The sequence below is a fragment of the Myotis yumanensis genome, unplaced genomic scaffold, assembly GCF_028538775.1.
Source record: "Myotis yumanensis isolate MYYU_CA2020_CCGP unplaced genomic scaffold, mMyoYum1.0.hap1 SCAF_7, whole genome shotgun sequence".
NCBI classification, from domain to species: Eukaryota; Metazoa; Chordata; class Mammalia; order Chiroptera; family Vespertilionidae; genus Myotis; species Myotis yumanensis.
In genome coordinates this window covers 89,033,581-89,050,175 of record NW_027223758.1, presented here as the reverse complement: position 1 = coordinate 89,050,175, position 16,595 = coordinate 89,033,581, and the positions used below count along the sequence as shown (strand labels likewise).

Below are 16,595 nucleotides of genomic sequence, written 5' to 3'. Positions count from 1 at the left end.
GCCAGCTGAGGCTGCGAGGGCCGGCCAAGGCAGCTGGGGATGCGATGGCTGAGCCCCTTGCACAAATTTCGTGCATTGGGCCTCTAGTATATACTATAAGGAAGAAGAAGAAAAAAAAAACCTATGATACCACTTTAACAAGAACTCTAGCCTATAAACTTTGCCCACAACCAAGAGGTAATTTTAACAAAAACTGAAAGGGCCCTGACCAGTTTGGCTCAGTGGATAGAGCGTCAGCCTGAGGACTGAAGGGTCCCAGGTTCGATTCCGGTCAAGGGCATGTACTTTGGTTGCAGGCACATCCCCAGTAGGGGGTGTGCAGGAGGCAGCTGATCAATGTTTCTCCCTCATCAATGTTTCTAACTTTATCCCTCTCCCTTCCTCTTTGTAAAAAATCAATAAAATATATATTTTTTAAAAACCCTGCCTTCGGGAGAATGTTTTTTTTAAAAAAAAAAAGCTGAAAGGGCAACGTTAACTTAAATTATGAGGATAAATACAGGGGGAAATCATCTAAGCTAGGAGGTGTGAATAAACACCTCCACCTTGTGAATAAACACAAGCTTAACTGAAATCAACTCCCAGGATGGCTGTAAGATTTTTTTCTTCACACAATTGTGAGGTTACCAGGAAAGGTGCTACCAGCTGATCAATTTAACACAGGACAGTTCCTCCCAACCTGGAGAAATTTATAAAAACTGTTGCTATTACTCTCCCTGGGAAACTGATTTAATGTCTTTAAATGCAGTAGTAGACAAAAAGAGCTATAAGACTAGAATAAATGTTCAACACAGAAACAGACACAAGCAGAGGAAAAGCATGCCTTCTTAAATAGCAAGTTCCGGCCCACTCTCCTATGTGGAGGTGAATGTGGCATGCCTTGTCATTAAGCTGGGACTGCTCTGCCACGCTGAGAACATCACAATAAACCGTCCACTTGCCCATCCACTTGCAGTCCAAAATAGAAAGTCAAAGCACAGCTCTTTTCACCCAGGCCTCCCAGCTTCTTTTGCTAGAATGGTGTTAGCAAAATCTAACAAGCACAATTCATAAATGTCAAGAGTATGTAACGCAGTTCCTTATCCTCAAGACGAGTGAACTTTTTACGATATCATGCAGCCCTCCTAGTTAATGAAATAAATACAATAAATACACATTAGTTAAAATTTAACAAAACTTTATATACATTATGCCTAGAAGTCTTTACTTTTAAACTGTCTCAAAGAAATATCTGAAAGGTACAACAGCGAAGGCCACTGAGAATCACAATTTCTGGAGAAATAGAAGCCACACATCACTCCAAAGTAGTAAATTACAATGATAAATCTGCTAGAATTTCATGACAAAATAAATCATCCAAGTTTGAAAAAGAAAGGTGAAAGCAAAGAGATAGAAAGGAAAAGAGAACAAGGACAGAAAATTACAAGGTTAAAATGCAGACAGAAGGATTTGCTCTAAGAAAATTTTATCCAAGCTCCTAAACCATAAATTCCTTTTATATTCACTGAGAATCCCTAGGTTGAAAACAACAGCAACATATTCAAACCCAAGTAAAGATTACTTATTATAATACAGAACATCAACACACAGGAGCCTATATTCAGCTCTATCAAACAGTTTATGTCTGGCAACAGTTCATATTGGTCAGTATTCATGCAGAATCAATTATTAAACATTTTTAATATCATCTCTCAACCTAATTAGTTATATCATACAGAAACCCTTTGAAAACAATTAAGGTTCAGTTCAACATTTGTAAATCACATACCATGTGCCAAGCCCTGTGTTAGGCACTAAGGATAAAAATATAGAAGGTAGCACAGCCCCTACTCTCAAAAGCTCATAACTTAAATGTACTATGACAAGTCAGGTCTCACAGCACTATAAGAGAGGGCATGGCAGAGACACTTAGGACAACCTGGTGTGCTGCAGATGACTATATGAAGGACTTAACAGAAAAAGGGCCAGGAGAAGGACATTAAGGAGATGAACCAAGACATTAGGAGGGATATTTAAGAAGTTAATCACCCCTCTCCCCCAATTGTGTTACTGACAGGTAAGAGAATATGGGCGCATCTCAACTAGTCTCAAAACCTTGAGCAAATGAGAAGCTACCTGGTTATGACCATTTAAGATCATGAGGTAAGAAAGTTTATATGGCTACTCATTGGTATGTCAACTTAAAGATAAGTCTAAAATGCAGTTGGCCATACAAATCTAAAACTCAAAAAGTCAGGGCTGGAGACAGATTTGAGAGTGAAAATCATGCCTATGAACAAATCACCCCCCAAAATATATAGAGTGAAAAGTACAGAATGGTCCAAAAAGTAAAATCATAGTGAATAGCCCTGGCCGGGTAGCTCAGTTGACTGGAGCATCATCCCATATACCAGGTTACAGGTTCAATCCCTGGTCGGGGAGCAATTGATGGATGTTTCTCTTATTGATGTTTCTCTCTCTCTCTCTCCCCCTCTCTCCCTCCCTTTCTCCCTCTGCCTTCTTCTCTCTCTAAAAATCAATAAAAACATATCCTCAGGTGATGATAATAAATAAAAATGTAAAATAAATAAATAAAACTGTAGTGTACATTACATTAAAATTTAAGGAGCAAAGGAGGTGTTTGATTTCGTTTTTCTGTTCTTACACACGTTCATCTAAAAATGTGTCTTTAAACATACTTTTAAATAAATTACTACCATTCTTTACAAGTCTGTAGAAATGCAACTTAATGTTATAAATCTTTTAATGGCAACTATAAATGGATTACTTTTTCTCTTTTGAAATATTCATATAGATTTTTTTAAATTCCTGAGTGATCACTCTTTTAAGTATCAATTTTACATGAGGAATGATGCACATGCTTGTTTAACTGTTGTTATGCATAGGTCACAACCTAATTCACAGAATATGTATAACACGTTTGTGGTTAATAATAATGTAGACTTAAATCTATAAATAAAATCAGTTTATAAAATATTGCATATAAAATTTATTCAAATAACTAAAGTAGCCATGTTATAAATTCCCAAAGAGAGATTCCCCTCTAATTTTGTTTTACACATCCTCAAAAAAAAGGGGACACTTTCTAAAAATTATGAAATAACACTAATTAAAACAAATACTACACAGTTTCAGTACCTCACTGGTCAACCGTATTAGAAGAGCTGCAGCCTCTGAATATTTGCTCTGGCTTTTTAAGATTTCAGCACTAAGCAATACACATCTTTCAGCCAATATCATATTCCTAAAAAAATATAAAAAAATAAAAGACAAGAAAAATATAATTAGCACTACAATAATATCTTTATACATCATAGTAACTATGTGTTCAACAAACGTTTTCAATTCTAGTTTTCGAGTAAAAAGAAATCCATGTCCTTGTTTTCCACTTACCAAAAAAGTTTAAAAGAACCCTAAGAATTCTCATAACTATTCAAAGCTTTTCATCATATAATTTTGTGGTAAAAATACTAAGTAAAGTCACATTTCCAGTGTGCAAAACGCTAAGACTTATCTAGTATCCATAAACCAGCAGCTATTTAACAAATAAAACTTGCTCGGAACAGAAATGAATACAAACTTTTCACTCTTATTTCTGGCTCCCTTTGCTACCTCACTCTCCTAGCTCTTTTTCAGTCTCCTTCAATCCTTCCTCTTTCTTCACAGAAAGCTGTATCTCCTGCCAGAATCTCCAAATCTATTCTCAAATAGATTACATAAGGTATAATAGGTAAAATTCAATACTGGCTCCACCATTTACTAGCTGTGTGCCCTTGGGCAAGTTAAATTCTTAAGTTTCAGCCTTCTCATCTGTAAAATACAGATCATAATCGTACCATTTTATAGGCTTAAGATTAAATGAGAATGTAAACTACTTTGGCATAGTAGCAAATGCTAAACACTCAATAAATGTCAATTATTATTATTAGTGTTGTGCTGTAAATATAACATCATGACAAGTACTACTTATACTCCAACAACATTCTAAGACAACCCATGCATGGTACATAGAAAAGTCAGATTAATCTTCCTGAAAAACAACTTGCATTATGTCAAGGCTGTACTCAAATATTCAGTAAGTTCCCATTTACTACTACATAACTCTTAACTTCAGCTTAAATAATAGAGGGTTGAGGCTCCCCACAGTAATTTCTCTCACACCATCTTTCCATATGTACCACCCAACACTTTTAATACTCTCAAACCCCCTAACCTCGCCAGGGCTCAATTCCCTTTCTCTAGTCAGGCAGCATCCAAAACATCATTCCTGCCAAACACAATTTCTGAATTGTCTTTATGTCCATCAAATCCTGACCACCTTTCTTTCAAGGTCTATTCCCCAACCATCCCATGAAACTCCCCGACTACTTCTGGACCAGCTCATAGCCTCATTATAAGTAATGAGTTCTAACAGTTCTCACGATGTGTACAAAACATTTCTCATTTCCTTCCCTGGACTATTATGGAACTGTTTGTGTTTTGCCTATTTAACAATGAAAGTTCAAAATGGCTAACTCCTGGTTTAACAGCGGTTAAGGTTAGATGTTCCCACAATACAAATCACCCTCAATATAACATGTAGCCTCGACATTACATATAACCAATTCCTGAGCACAAATCCAAATAAAATAGGAAACACTAGTTTTAGAAAATTACCTCATCTTGTCTCTGACTATATTAACTTGTATGAAAAACGCAGAACCATTTATATTCGATAACAATATAAATGCCAATTTACTTCTAAATGGAAAGAACATAAATATTCTAGTCACCTACTTGCAGATATCCCTGTACATTTGGATTGCTGTATCCATGTAATGTGCAGGGTATGGCCTCGCTGCTCCTTGCTGAAGAAAAGCTGACACTGCTGCCATTTCCTGGAAGAAAAGACATTCTTTACACTATTTCAGAAATGCTTGTGGTTCAGCATTCAGGAAGCCTAAACACTGGAATAAAATTTGATGAGATTTTTATGCATGTACATGTACAAATTTTATAGCCCAACACTGACTTTAAAAATATACTTAAAGCTTTTAAATTTTAAATTCTCTAGTCAAATTCCCAAGTCTGTTATTCAGTATTTAAATGAGATTTGGGGGAAAAGAAGAAAAAATGAGATTTTGAAAAAGACTCAGTGAACACTTTTGAATGAGGGCACATATATCTACCACATAAGTCTAGCTTAAGATTTCAGCTGCCACCTCCTCCCTATTATTCCTCTTTTCTCAGTAAGTAGAGAAGAGACCAATGATAGGAACATACAGAGACAAAATGAAATACATCTCTTTCCAATTATTGGCATTAAAATATGAAGAACAGAGCTCACAACAGCTTGCACTATATATATTTTCAATTATTTTCACGCTCTAGTTTATATCCTTACCCTAACAAAAGCACAAAGACCATTTCTAAGATCTATGTTACTGTCAATTTTCTAGGTCTTATTTCATTTTCAAAGCCCATTTTCTTGTTAATGTCTATAACAGCGGGTCTCAACCTGTGGGTCGCGACCCCTTTGGCTGTTGAACGACCCTTTCACAGGGGTCGCCTAAGACCATCCTGCATATCAGATATTTACATGACGATTCATCACAGTAGCAACATTACAGTGATGAAGTAGCAATGAAAATAATTCTATGGTTGGGTCACAACATGAGGAACTGTATTTAAAGGGCCAGAAGGTTGAGAACCACTGGTCTATAACTTTAGTTAATAATTCAAATAATATACAATGGTGCTAAAAGACTAATAAAGGTTAAAATACAGGTTTCATTTTCTTAGTAAAATATCCTACTATGTCCAAAATTGTTTTAATCTTCACCTAAGGATATGTTTTCATTGCTTTTTAGAGAGGAAGGGAGGGAGAAAGATAAGAAGGGAGGGAAGGAGGGAGGGAAGGAAAAAGAGGTAAGGAGGGTACTTAATAAAAATTTAACTAGAAATAAATGAAGTCTTCATTAAGGTAAAGGGAAAAATTGTTAATGCCAATCTACTTTTAGGATAAGTAAATGTATTCCTCTGTAACATTTTTTTAAAACACAAAAATAATTTAATTACCTAAAAACTAGGATATGATTAAAGCCGTTAACCTGACAAACTATGATTTCCATGACAATATGAACTGTATGTTTCAAAGTTCCTCTGTATCCTCAGCACCCAGAAGTGCCTGCTCCAAAATTTAGTGAATAAACCAAATAAAACTGTCATATCCATGTGACAAAATATTCTACAGCTCTGAAACGTATTTTCTTAACTAGTTTATATTTTAATATACATAATGAATTTACATAGTTCTATGCTGCATAAAAATATCAAATATATTGACTATGTAGAATTATACTATACTTACATTATACAAAAAATACATACTTACTATTTATGTTTTTGTCTGTGTTCCAGTTACAAAGACACATGTTTTAAGAGGACAGTTCCAACATTTTTTCCCCAAGGCCTATTACTTTTAGGGCAGCTTTTACAGACTACAAGGATTTTCACGCATGCATACATTATGTTATAGCAATAAGCCTTTATTTTCCAGTGCTAAACTATTTTCTCTCATATAGCTACTATTAATATCTTCATCTAAATGGCTTAATGCAGTATTTATCATACTACAGATTAAAAAATGAAAAAACTTAAGTGCCATAAAATCATAGAAATTTTTGCCGTATCTTTAGAAGATTTTTACCTCCATACAAACATTAAATTTGCAGGTACATTATGTAAAATTTAATAATTGTAAATTTAAACCTATGTTATAAGGTATTAATGAGATGACATTCAGTATGTGTGATTTCATTAACTTACATTAGATGACTGTAATAGAAAAATCAGAGAATGTCTAACCAAGAACAGTTCACATAATTTTTTTTTTAAATATATTTTATTGATTTCTTACAGAGAGGAAGGGAGGGGGATAGAGAGCTAGAAACATCGATGAGAGAGAAACATCGATCAGCTGCCTCCTGCACACTCCCCACTGGGCATGTGCCCGCAACCAAGGTACATGCCCCTGACCGGAATCGAACCCAGGACCCTTGAGTCCGCAGGCCGACGCTCTATCCACTGATCCAAACCAGTTAGGGCTCATGTAATTTTTTAAAACACTTGAACACAGCATATTTTCTGTTCCTGAACAAGATGGTCAAAAAGTTAGTTGACTTTTTCACTGAAAATATTACAGAAATAAAAAGGAAGAGTAATATAATTTTGCTATTTTAGCTTCACATTTTTACATTACCCATCTTAGTTTTATATATACATAGGATTAAAAAATACAAAACAGAAGCAATTAAACAAGTGTCTACATCATAATGACCCAACGGAGTATTTTAACCCTTTGAGTGCCAACCAATATCCTAGGAACTATGCTAAAATTGCCAAGGCATTGTGAGTTAAGGCTTTTAAATTTTTTTTCCCACATAAAGAGTGAACTACTAGCATCTAATAGTGACATTGCAGGAGGAGCGCGATAGAGCTCCCGGCACTTTTGGCGAAAGACAGGAGGAGCGCGATCGTGCTCCCCGGCACTCTAGGGGTTAAGTTCTTATACAGTTTGTTCTTCACACTTTTGTTTATAAGCTTACATGTTTTAAAGAAAACTAAGTAGAAAGTAACAACGCTAGTTTTACTCTTTTCTAGGCACAGGAAGCAAATTTTATATATATATTTAAAACAACTTTTCAAAAATACTGAAAGGTGATAACAAGTATAGGAAATTCTTCCTAAAACACCTAAGTTTACACACCAATTACTGACATTGTACCATAGGTATAGAATAAACTGACAGCTTATTATATACAAGGAGGTATACTAAGCACCTTACATGCCTTATACCTTATCGAATCCTGTGCCATTAGGATTCATATTTTATAGACAAGAAAACCGAAACTTACAAATACTCAGTAATTTACATAAGAGAACAATCTATCTTACGTCAAAGTACATGTTCTTAACCAATTTATAGTCTTACATCAGGAAAAAAAAATTTCAAGCAATTTTAAAAGACTATTCAAGAAGTCCGAAATAAAAGCATCTTCTAAAAAAAGTAAACTTTACACTTTGAATATAGTAACTGAAATTGGAATTAAATTTTGAAAACATACAGAAAAATTAGAAGGTGTTAATCAAAACTAAGAAATCAACCTTTACCTACTACCATGTTTAAAAGCACTAGCTTGAGGAAAATCCATCAATTCAGCTAGTTCAAAACCTCTAAAGCATTTGTATGCTCTTTGAGTACAACTTTATCCCTAGGTATTTTGTTTGCCATTTCATTAGCAGAAATGTCTACATCTATGGTAGCGGAAATAAATTATACAGAATACCAACCAAGGCACCAGCTGCATAAAGCATTGCTTGATCATTAAGAAAATCCTTCTTTGCAGTATGATAACAACTATAAGCCAGATCATAGTGCTGCACCAAGAAACATAAGTCAGCCATTTTCCTGATTTGAAGCTCTGGTGCTTCTGGTGGATACCTATAAATACAAAATATAAGAAAGTAACTTGTGATTTATGACCCATTCACCACTAAGTATTATCAAATGTTTAATAGCTGCTTAACTGCCCAGAACATTGTAAAAACCGATCATGTTTTACAAAAATCCTATCTCCAAGGAAAGAGTGTCATGTCTCAAATATATCTGGAACTATAGTTATATCTATATTTAAATAATTTATACCCCGATACTGAGAACTTCTCAACATCAGGCAAACACTTTCTCCATAGTCAAATTATGAAGTAAATAGCTAATACCAGTTTTATGTACAACCAGGAAAAAAATTTAAATCCAAAACGTGCTTTTACTTTACCTTAAAACAATATCTTATATTAAATAAAATGTTCTAAGTACAGGCTGTCTTAGAATCACAAGACCACAATATTTTAACATAGAAGAATCGTTAATGAACACCTAATCTTACAAAGACACACAAAAAAGCACCTTTTTACAAATAGGAAAACAGAACCAACGTAAAGTGACTCCCAGTTATCTTCTTTATTTTTAGATACCCAATTACTTAAAAAAAATTTTTAATTTACCTATAGTCACTGTTCTTACCTACCTGAGTTTTGACCAATGTGAAAGTAAGAAAGTGAAAAAATAGCCATTTTTTACAGGTCATTGTATAGTCAAACACTAGTGAGAGTTAAACACAGGGGAAAAAAAAAAGATACTATTTCACTCACAGCAATCCAGATGTATTTTTCAGCTCATTAATGCTCTTTTCTGGAACTTTACTGCCACTAAACCATTTTTTAGTTGCAGAAAATAGAGATCGACTCAAACCTTTTCTTGATATAAGCTAAAAGAAAAAATTAAATACATTGACAAATATGAGAATTTAATATTTTTATTTTACATACAAAAGAAAACTATTCTAAATAAGTAAAAAAGCTTTAATAATGAGCAAATATTTATTTTTAACAACACTGATTTTTTTAAAAACTGTTGAATATGCTGAAAAATCCCTAGTGAAAATGATTTAACAGAATTTCATTAGAGATAGTAATGCTACTAAAACCTAATATTGGTCTTTCTTTAAAAAAAAACATTTTAAATACTTTTTAAAAACTTATACTATTATATTTTCAAGTGTACAATGTACTAAAATTTTAAAAAATATTAATCTAAAAAGAAACAAATCTTACCTGATCATTTAATTGCCGAATTGTTTTCTCTATATGTGGCAAAAGGCCCCGAAATGTGAATTCTTGTACAAACTGTCGAATTCTATCATGATCAGTAAGGGTTAAGCATGCACCATGAATAATTCCAGGATTTGCTTTCTTTGTTTCATGTAATGAGGAGGCAGATTTTACATGATCTGGGCCATCAATGTTGTTAGAAGGGTCACTAGATGAGTCCAATTGAAGTGGGTGGGCTCTAAAGTTATTTGGTAAGCCATCTACTGAAAAAAAGACCTTTCTTTTACTCTATTGTTAATGTAACAATATTACTATCATACTGTTAAAGAAAAAAAAGAACGTTGGAATCCTTTATTTTTCTGTATATCTTAGACATCTATGATACAATAACATTAATCTTTTCCCCTTTAAAATTACAGGGCTTGGGTTATTACTTGTTAAGCATAATAGAAATTTTAAAAGTCATGTAAATAAATCAGGAAAAATACAGTTTTTAGATATAAAGAATTATTTTCAATAGTCATAAAATAAAATTTAAATGTCAAATAAAAACAATCTCAAATGTCTCAATAAAATCTTCAGAAAAGCTAACCTGTAGATTATCTTTTTTATTATGAATATTTCCCCTATCTTTAATCTATAAAGTTTAGCATGTTTTGACAACAGTGCATATTTTCAATCAAAAAGAGAAATTTACAGAAAGGGTATCAAGACCTTTGACTTCGTTATCTAATCCATCCAATGAAAGCAAGTTACTATCAGAATTCTTATTTGAAGATATAGTACAGGGGCCATCTTCATATGATTCCTATCAAAACAAAATAAACAGCATTAGCACTTATACTTTATCATTCTAAGATAACTCTAAATCCATCAACAAATATGGCTGCTCTGCTAACTGTAAGCCTCATTTATTTGCTACAGCAAGACTCTTTTCTTCTTTTTCTATGCATCTTTTTCTAGCATTCCAGTCCACACCTACTATATTCTTAAATTTACTTTCACATTCAATCTATTACCCTGATTCTTCTGGAATCAAATTATCTCTATCCCAGTTTATCTGTTTATATGTGATGGGTACAAGCCAATATGAATATCTGTGTATGCATCTAAGTAAGGAATAACAGCAAAAGAAATGTACTACTAAGGTCAAGCCAGGGGAAAAAAAGAGATGGCATGGAATCTCCTGGCCATGAACCCAGTGTTAATAGGTTGAAATGCATACTGAACATATCAAAATGTTTTGGAAAAATATCCAATGCAATGCTTATTTGAACAAATACACTGTTTTCTCAGTCAACAAAGAAAACAACAACTAAATATACTCGGTGTAGTCAATGAGACCAGTGAGTTTGAGGTATTATTCCAAATATTCTAAATTCTATATAAAATAGAATTTAATAAGGGGAAAGTGATCATGACAAAAGTCTAAACCCTTTAAGAAATTTTTTTAAAAACTTGGTATATTTAGCCTGGAAAAATACAGAAGGGGACATGAACGCCATCCTCCTATATTTTGAAAGTTGTCTTAACAGAAAACTTATACAGTCCTCACAGGACAAATGAGTACAAACAAATGGAGAAAATTCTTGGTTGACCCTCAAGCTGTTCAGACATGGAAAGGGTCACCTGGGAAGATAGTGCATACTGTAACTGAGGTCATTCATTCATAGGTTCAAAGGAAAGTAAAGCATTAGAAAACAGGGGTTAGATTCAGTAACGTTTAAACTATCCTCCAATCGTGACCTCTAGCGTTATAAGCTATAGAATTGTTGATACTTCTGGTCTTGTGTTAAAAGTTCTCAAACTGAACAGTCTGACTTATGTTGCCCTTCTCAACCTTAGATACTGGGCTCTAAACTGAATGTTCCACTACTATTCCTATTCTGAGTGTGGCCTTAGGACCATTTTAAGACACAGAGCCCCTTCTCATCCAACTGGTTCTTTCTACCTTCCCCCAGCATTATCTTGAAGAAGGTCAGTAATCATCTAATATTGCAAATATCAGTACAGAACTATATGTGGATCAAAAAGGGCAAATAAACAGATTATTAAATATTTACAGTAGATCAAAAGTTAAACTTTATAACTGATATTTTTTAAAAGATCACATAAAGAGAATATAATGTTATTTAATTATACAAAATAAAAATATTTTCCATTTACTTAAGAAATCCTACTTCTAAACAAAAAACAGTCAACTCTGAATTATCTGAACTAATCTTAAGAACTTGTCATTTGACTATTTACTACCAAGCGGTAGACAATGCTTTTTTAACAGTGTATTGCCCGGTGGGTGTGGCTCAATGGACTGATCCTAGTCCTATGCACCAAGAGGTCACCAGTTAAATTCCTGGTCATGGCACAGGCCCAGGCTGCGGGATCAATGCCTAACAGGAGTTGTGCAGGAGGAAGCCTATCGATGTTTCTCTCTCATCAATATTTCTCACTCTCTCTCCCTCGCATTGCTCTCTAAAAAAATCAATAAAAACATATATTTTTAGAAAGTTTGACAGTGTGAAACCATATACCAACCCATTTCAGACAACAGTTAACATTAGTATAGAACTCTAGATTAAGAAAGTAGATTAGGAAGAAACAACACTTCCTGAAAATTCCAAGGAAAAGAATCACGGAAAGTTATGGAAAAAAGAAAAGTATGAGCTCTAAAAGGTGGCCATAAGAACAGCACGTTGAAAATGAAGAAAGGCAACCCCAGAGCATGTGAATAATAAAGAACTGACTGCAAGCATTCATAATGAATTAAATGTACATAATTCAATTCTCAATGTGTAATTCACTTTTCATCTTTTAAGGAAAAAAGATCAATTAACATTGATATTATGTGCCTGAAAGGAGTAACATAGGGATTATTATTAGTTAAAAATAGCTTTGAACCACTGATTTAAGAGTTCACATGGTGATGAATGAAAGCTAGCCAGATTCCAAAATAAATATTATTAATTATATTAGTTAAACTAAGATATAAAAAATTCTACAGATACCATTATGTCATAAAACTGAAATAGAGCTTTTATGGTTTGTTTCATTATTGTTTTTTACATATACCTGGTTTTGAATACTATTTTTCTGAAGATACTGACTCCAAGGATCTGGTATCTGTTCATCTGATGCTTGATTAGATGTTCGAGAATTAATTTTAAGTAAATAGCAACCCTGAGTTCCATATTTCTGTTTCATTTCTTCATAAATGGATTCAGCTCTAAATTAAAAAATGAAAAACGTTTGTAGTAAGTAGGGAGCAGACTTTAGGCAATAAAAGATACTAAAATAATTTTAAGATGATGTAAAAATAATCCCCTAAAAGGGCAGAACAGAAAATTATAGCTAGACTAATTTTCAACTGAAAACAAAGATAATGATCTTAACTGAAATTCATCTAGCTTGGATAAAGCAGGGTTCCCAAAGTGTGTTTCACGGAATAAAATTTTGCAAGCTACTCCTATGTTACTCAAAGAGAGTTCTGGTGGTCAAACTAGTTTGGGAAATTACAGTAAACAGTCCGTTTCTTTGCAACAAACCATCTCTAAGTCTTCCATTTATTAATGTGCACTATGAATTTACAAAGAGCAGCAAATAGTACTGTTAACTGTTTCAACTCTGAGGATTTCAAGAAATATGACTTTGGGAAATTCTGTCTTAGAGAACAGACATTCATCAAAAACCCAAGTGCTAAAATAGAAAAGTATAGGACCCCACACTTACAAATCTTTAGCTGCCAGTTTACCCTTCACTTAGCTGTCTCCAAAGGGACACAGTACAGAAGAAAGAGGAAACGCAAGAGCAGCCATAGAATGTATTACATAAAATCATTCCATTTTTCTTACAAAATGTATAATAGCTAAATCCATGAGCAATATATCAGATGTAACAAAAAGCATTTTGATTTCCATACTTTATGTTAGCTAAACCTCCTCGCTGGTGGGAAACAAAATAATTCAAATGACAAAACAGCCTAAGAAGCAAACAGTACATTCTGATGGAAAATGAAATTTTGGTACTTAGAGCTAATCTAGTTTAAACAGGTATTTTTTTTTAGTCAATCAGCCATCTGATGTAAAAACAAACAAAAAAAAAACACCCCTATATATCATGTTTAAATTGCTAATACTATGCAAATAACAAGCCTAGCACACAATTAAATTAAACCATAGTACATACAATAAAATTAAGGCTAGAAAAGTAAAGTAGCTATAAATTTCTATAAACACAGATATAAGGATACATGCATGTACATATACTCAAGTACAATAAACTAAACTCGATTTACCAATGATATTGCTAAACATATAATCACTAATCTAATACCCGAACTACACTTACATGTCCTAGAAGATACATATTTAACTGACAGAAACTAATCTTAACAGCCAGTTCAAAATTATTCCTATTCTTTATCCTACAGGGTACAGACTATTTATGATTTCAAAGATTAGTAATCCTCAAAATAAATCTTTGCTTTTATAGAGAAAAATTTATTAAAAAGATGGCTCGTGTGCAAAATAAGGGCAAGAAATAATTACTTAACTGCATATTGTAAATGTCACTGTGACATCAGAAAAGTGAGAAACAAAAGATTTGATACACATCTTAAACCAAAAGTCAAAGTCAACTCCCTAAGTAACATTGCTTTTAATGTTATCTTATTTTTTAAGAAATTTTTAAAGATATGTTATTCACGTATCTTGAAAGATAAAAGGACTACAGCAAATCACTAATAATTAATAGTAAAGGGAACATAAAAAAGAAATGTTTGGATGTTTCTGAGGTTGTGAAAAACATCAAGGCTAAAAATATAAAGTGACAAGAGAGTGAAGAGTGAAAAATGAAGTGCCTATAAGCAACAGCCAGGAAGTGAAAAGTCAGACGAAAACTGGGAAGGAAAAAAGAGAGAAAGTGAGAAATAATTTTATATATAAAGTAAGAAATAACACCTTAGACATATAGGTGTAAAATGGCAAGCACTTGTGTACAATGATTATGCTAATAGAGATTCACAGTGAAAGAAAAGTTTGGGTAAGCATATGAAATCTAACATAAAATGATTCAGCTATTGAATATAACTCTGAAATAAAAGACAGTTACATGTTTTTTTACTAAATTTTTACTTTCTCAGATGAAAAACATACCTAAATTTAAATAAACCATGTTCAAATTAAAGTTGTATCATTTAAAAGAAGAAAATCTCTTAATTAAAAATGGAAAGCTTACCTCTGTTCATCTCCTGCACTTACATCGTGTAAGAGTACATAATATTTAAGTGTATTTGGTATAAACCACTTGGGGTAGGAATAGTCATTATTGTGCTGAATTCGATGCTGCTCTTGTGACAACTTTCCAAACTGTTCCATAGGTTCTGCTTCACTAGACGATGCTACTAGCATACCTTATAAACCATATTAAGGTAATTATCACTTAGCACTCAATGATAAAAATATCCTATTAAAATAAACTTAGGAAGATAATTTCTGAGCCAAAAAAATTGATATCATAGGTTTTCACAGCAAGCACAAAATAGTGTCTCCAACATCTCAATATTATTCAAGGTTCTAAATCATAAAGATTTTTTCTTGACAGTTGTTAGGTCATTTACATATCAATATGGAAATCCAAGAAAATAAAAACAGACAATATCAAAATCGAACAACTATCAATATATCGAACAATTCTGCTGAAACTTGCTCCTCCCCATTCCATTTCCCTGCAGTTTCATACTCTATCCTACCTCTTAACTTTTCTCTATAATCTCATTAAAGAAACTAAAAATAACCATTAACTGTCAAAGGAGGTTAATAGCTACAAAACTGCTTTCTAAAAAACTGAAAAACTTTTTAAATATGAGCTTTTGCAAAAGCAATTAATTTTGAAACAATCTTCACAAGCCAGTTAACACTGCAGTCTACATTTTCTCTTTCTAAAATGGCTTAATAATTTATTATGCATGCCCTGGCCTGTGTGGCTCAGTTGGTTGAGAGTCATCCCATGCACCAAAAGGTCGATGGTTCGATTCGTGGTCAGGGCACATGCCTGGGTTTCAGTCAATCCCCAGTAAGGGACGCACAGGAGGCAGCCAATCAATGTGTCTCTCTCACACCGATGTCTTTCTCTCCTTATCCTTTCCTTTCTCTCTAAAATAATTAAAAACATATTATTTTAAAAAACACTTATTATGCATAAACCACTTGAGTTGGGGGATAAAGAAAAACAATAAACAATCCCTCCATATTCTTATTTTATAATCAAAAATTAATTTATTACACCAATCCCTATCTAGGACACCACTTAACAACACAACAATAACGAAAACTTTTGAAGCATTATCACTTTTTAAAAAATCCAGCCCTTGCTGGTTTGGCTCAGTGGATAGAGCATCCGCCTGCAGACTGAAGGGTCCCGGGTTGCACTCTGGTCAAGGGCACATGCCCAGGTCACAGGCTCGGTCTCCAGTAGGGGGCGTGCAGGAGGCAACCATTCAATGATTCTCTCTCACCATTGATGTTTCTATCTCTCCCTTTCCTTTCCCTTCTGAAATCAATAAAAATATATTTTTTTAAAAAACCACATTCTCATACTTTAAGCAATAAAACAATAAAAAAACAAAAAAAAACCCACATTCTCTATATCCTTTCAATAATTTTGACTTCATATAACTCTTTTTGAGATTAGTAACTTTCAAAACATTTGATTTTAAGAGAACAAAAAGGTCAAAGGATACACGCTAAATAGTGGTTCAGAAATTCATGATCTGATGCGGGCACTGACTGAAGAAAGGTCTCTCGGTAAGACTCAAACCATGGAGTAGTAGCTAAAATTAATCATAAACAAAACAGTTAAAATTTCTCAATAGAATCAGTTTACAACAGACAAAATTTCAAGTCCATACTCCTTAAAGGCATAAGTTAGTAATTTCTAGCAATAAACAA

The 16,595-nt window shown here is 33.3% G+C and overlaps 1 protein-coding gene across 6 annotated transcripts in view; it reads right to left on the bottom strand.

Annotated features, from left to right (window-relative positions):
* The window catches only part of TRAPPC8 (trafficking protein particle complex subunit 8), a 70,802-nt gene that overhangs the window by 37,255 nt on the left and 16,952 nt on the right, over window positions 1-16,595 (bottom strand). For all 6 annotated transcript variants that reach the window (XM_070421219.1, XM_070421222.1, XM_070421220.1 and 3 more), the window contains 9 exons: window positions 16,388-16,477; window positions 14,884-15,058; window positions 12,721-12,874; window positions 10,366-10,459; window positions 9,655-9,911; window positions 9,193-9,308; window positions 8,332-8,482; window positions 4,777-4,877; window positions 3,139-3,244 (listed from right to left, as the gene is read on the bottom strand). In XM_070421219.1, the coding sequence (XP_070277320.1) occupies window positions 3,139-3,244; window positions 4,777-4,877; window positions 8,332-8,482; window positions 9,193-9,308; window positions 9,655-9,911; window positions 10,366-10,459; window positions 12,721-12,874; window positions 14,884-15,058; window positions 16,388-16,477 (1,244 nt within the window). The remainder of the gene's footprint in view (window positions 1-3,138; window positions 3,245-4,776; window positions 4,878-8,331; window positions 8,483-9,192; window positions 9,309-9,654; window positions 9,912-10,365; window positions 10,460-12,720; window positions 12,875-14,883; window positions 15,059-16,387; window positions 16,478-16,595) is intronic.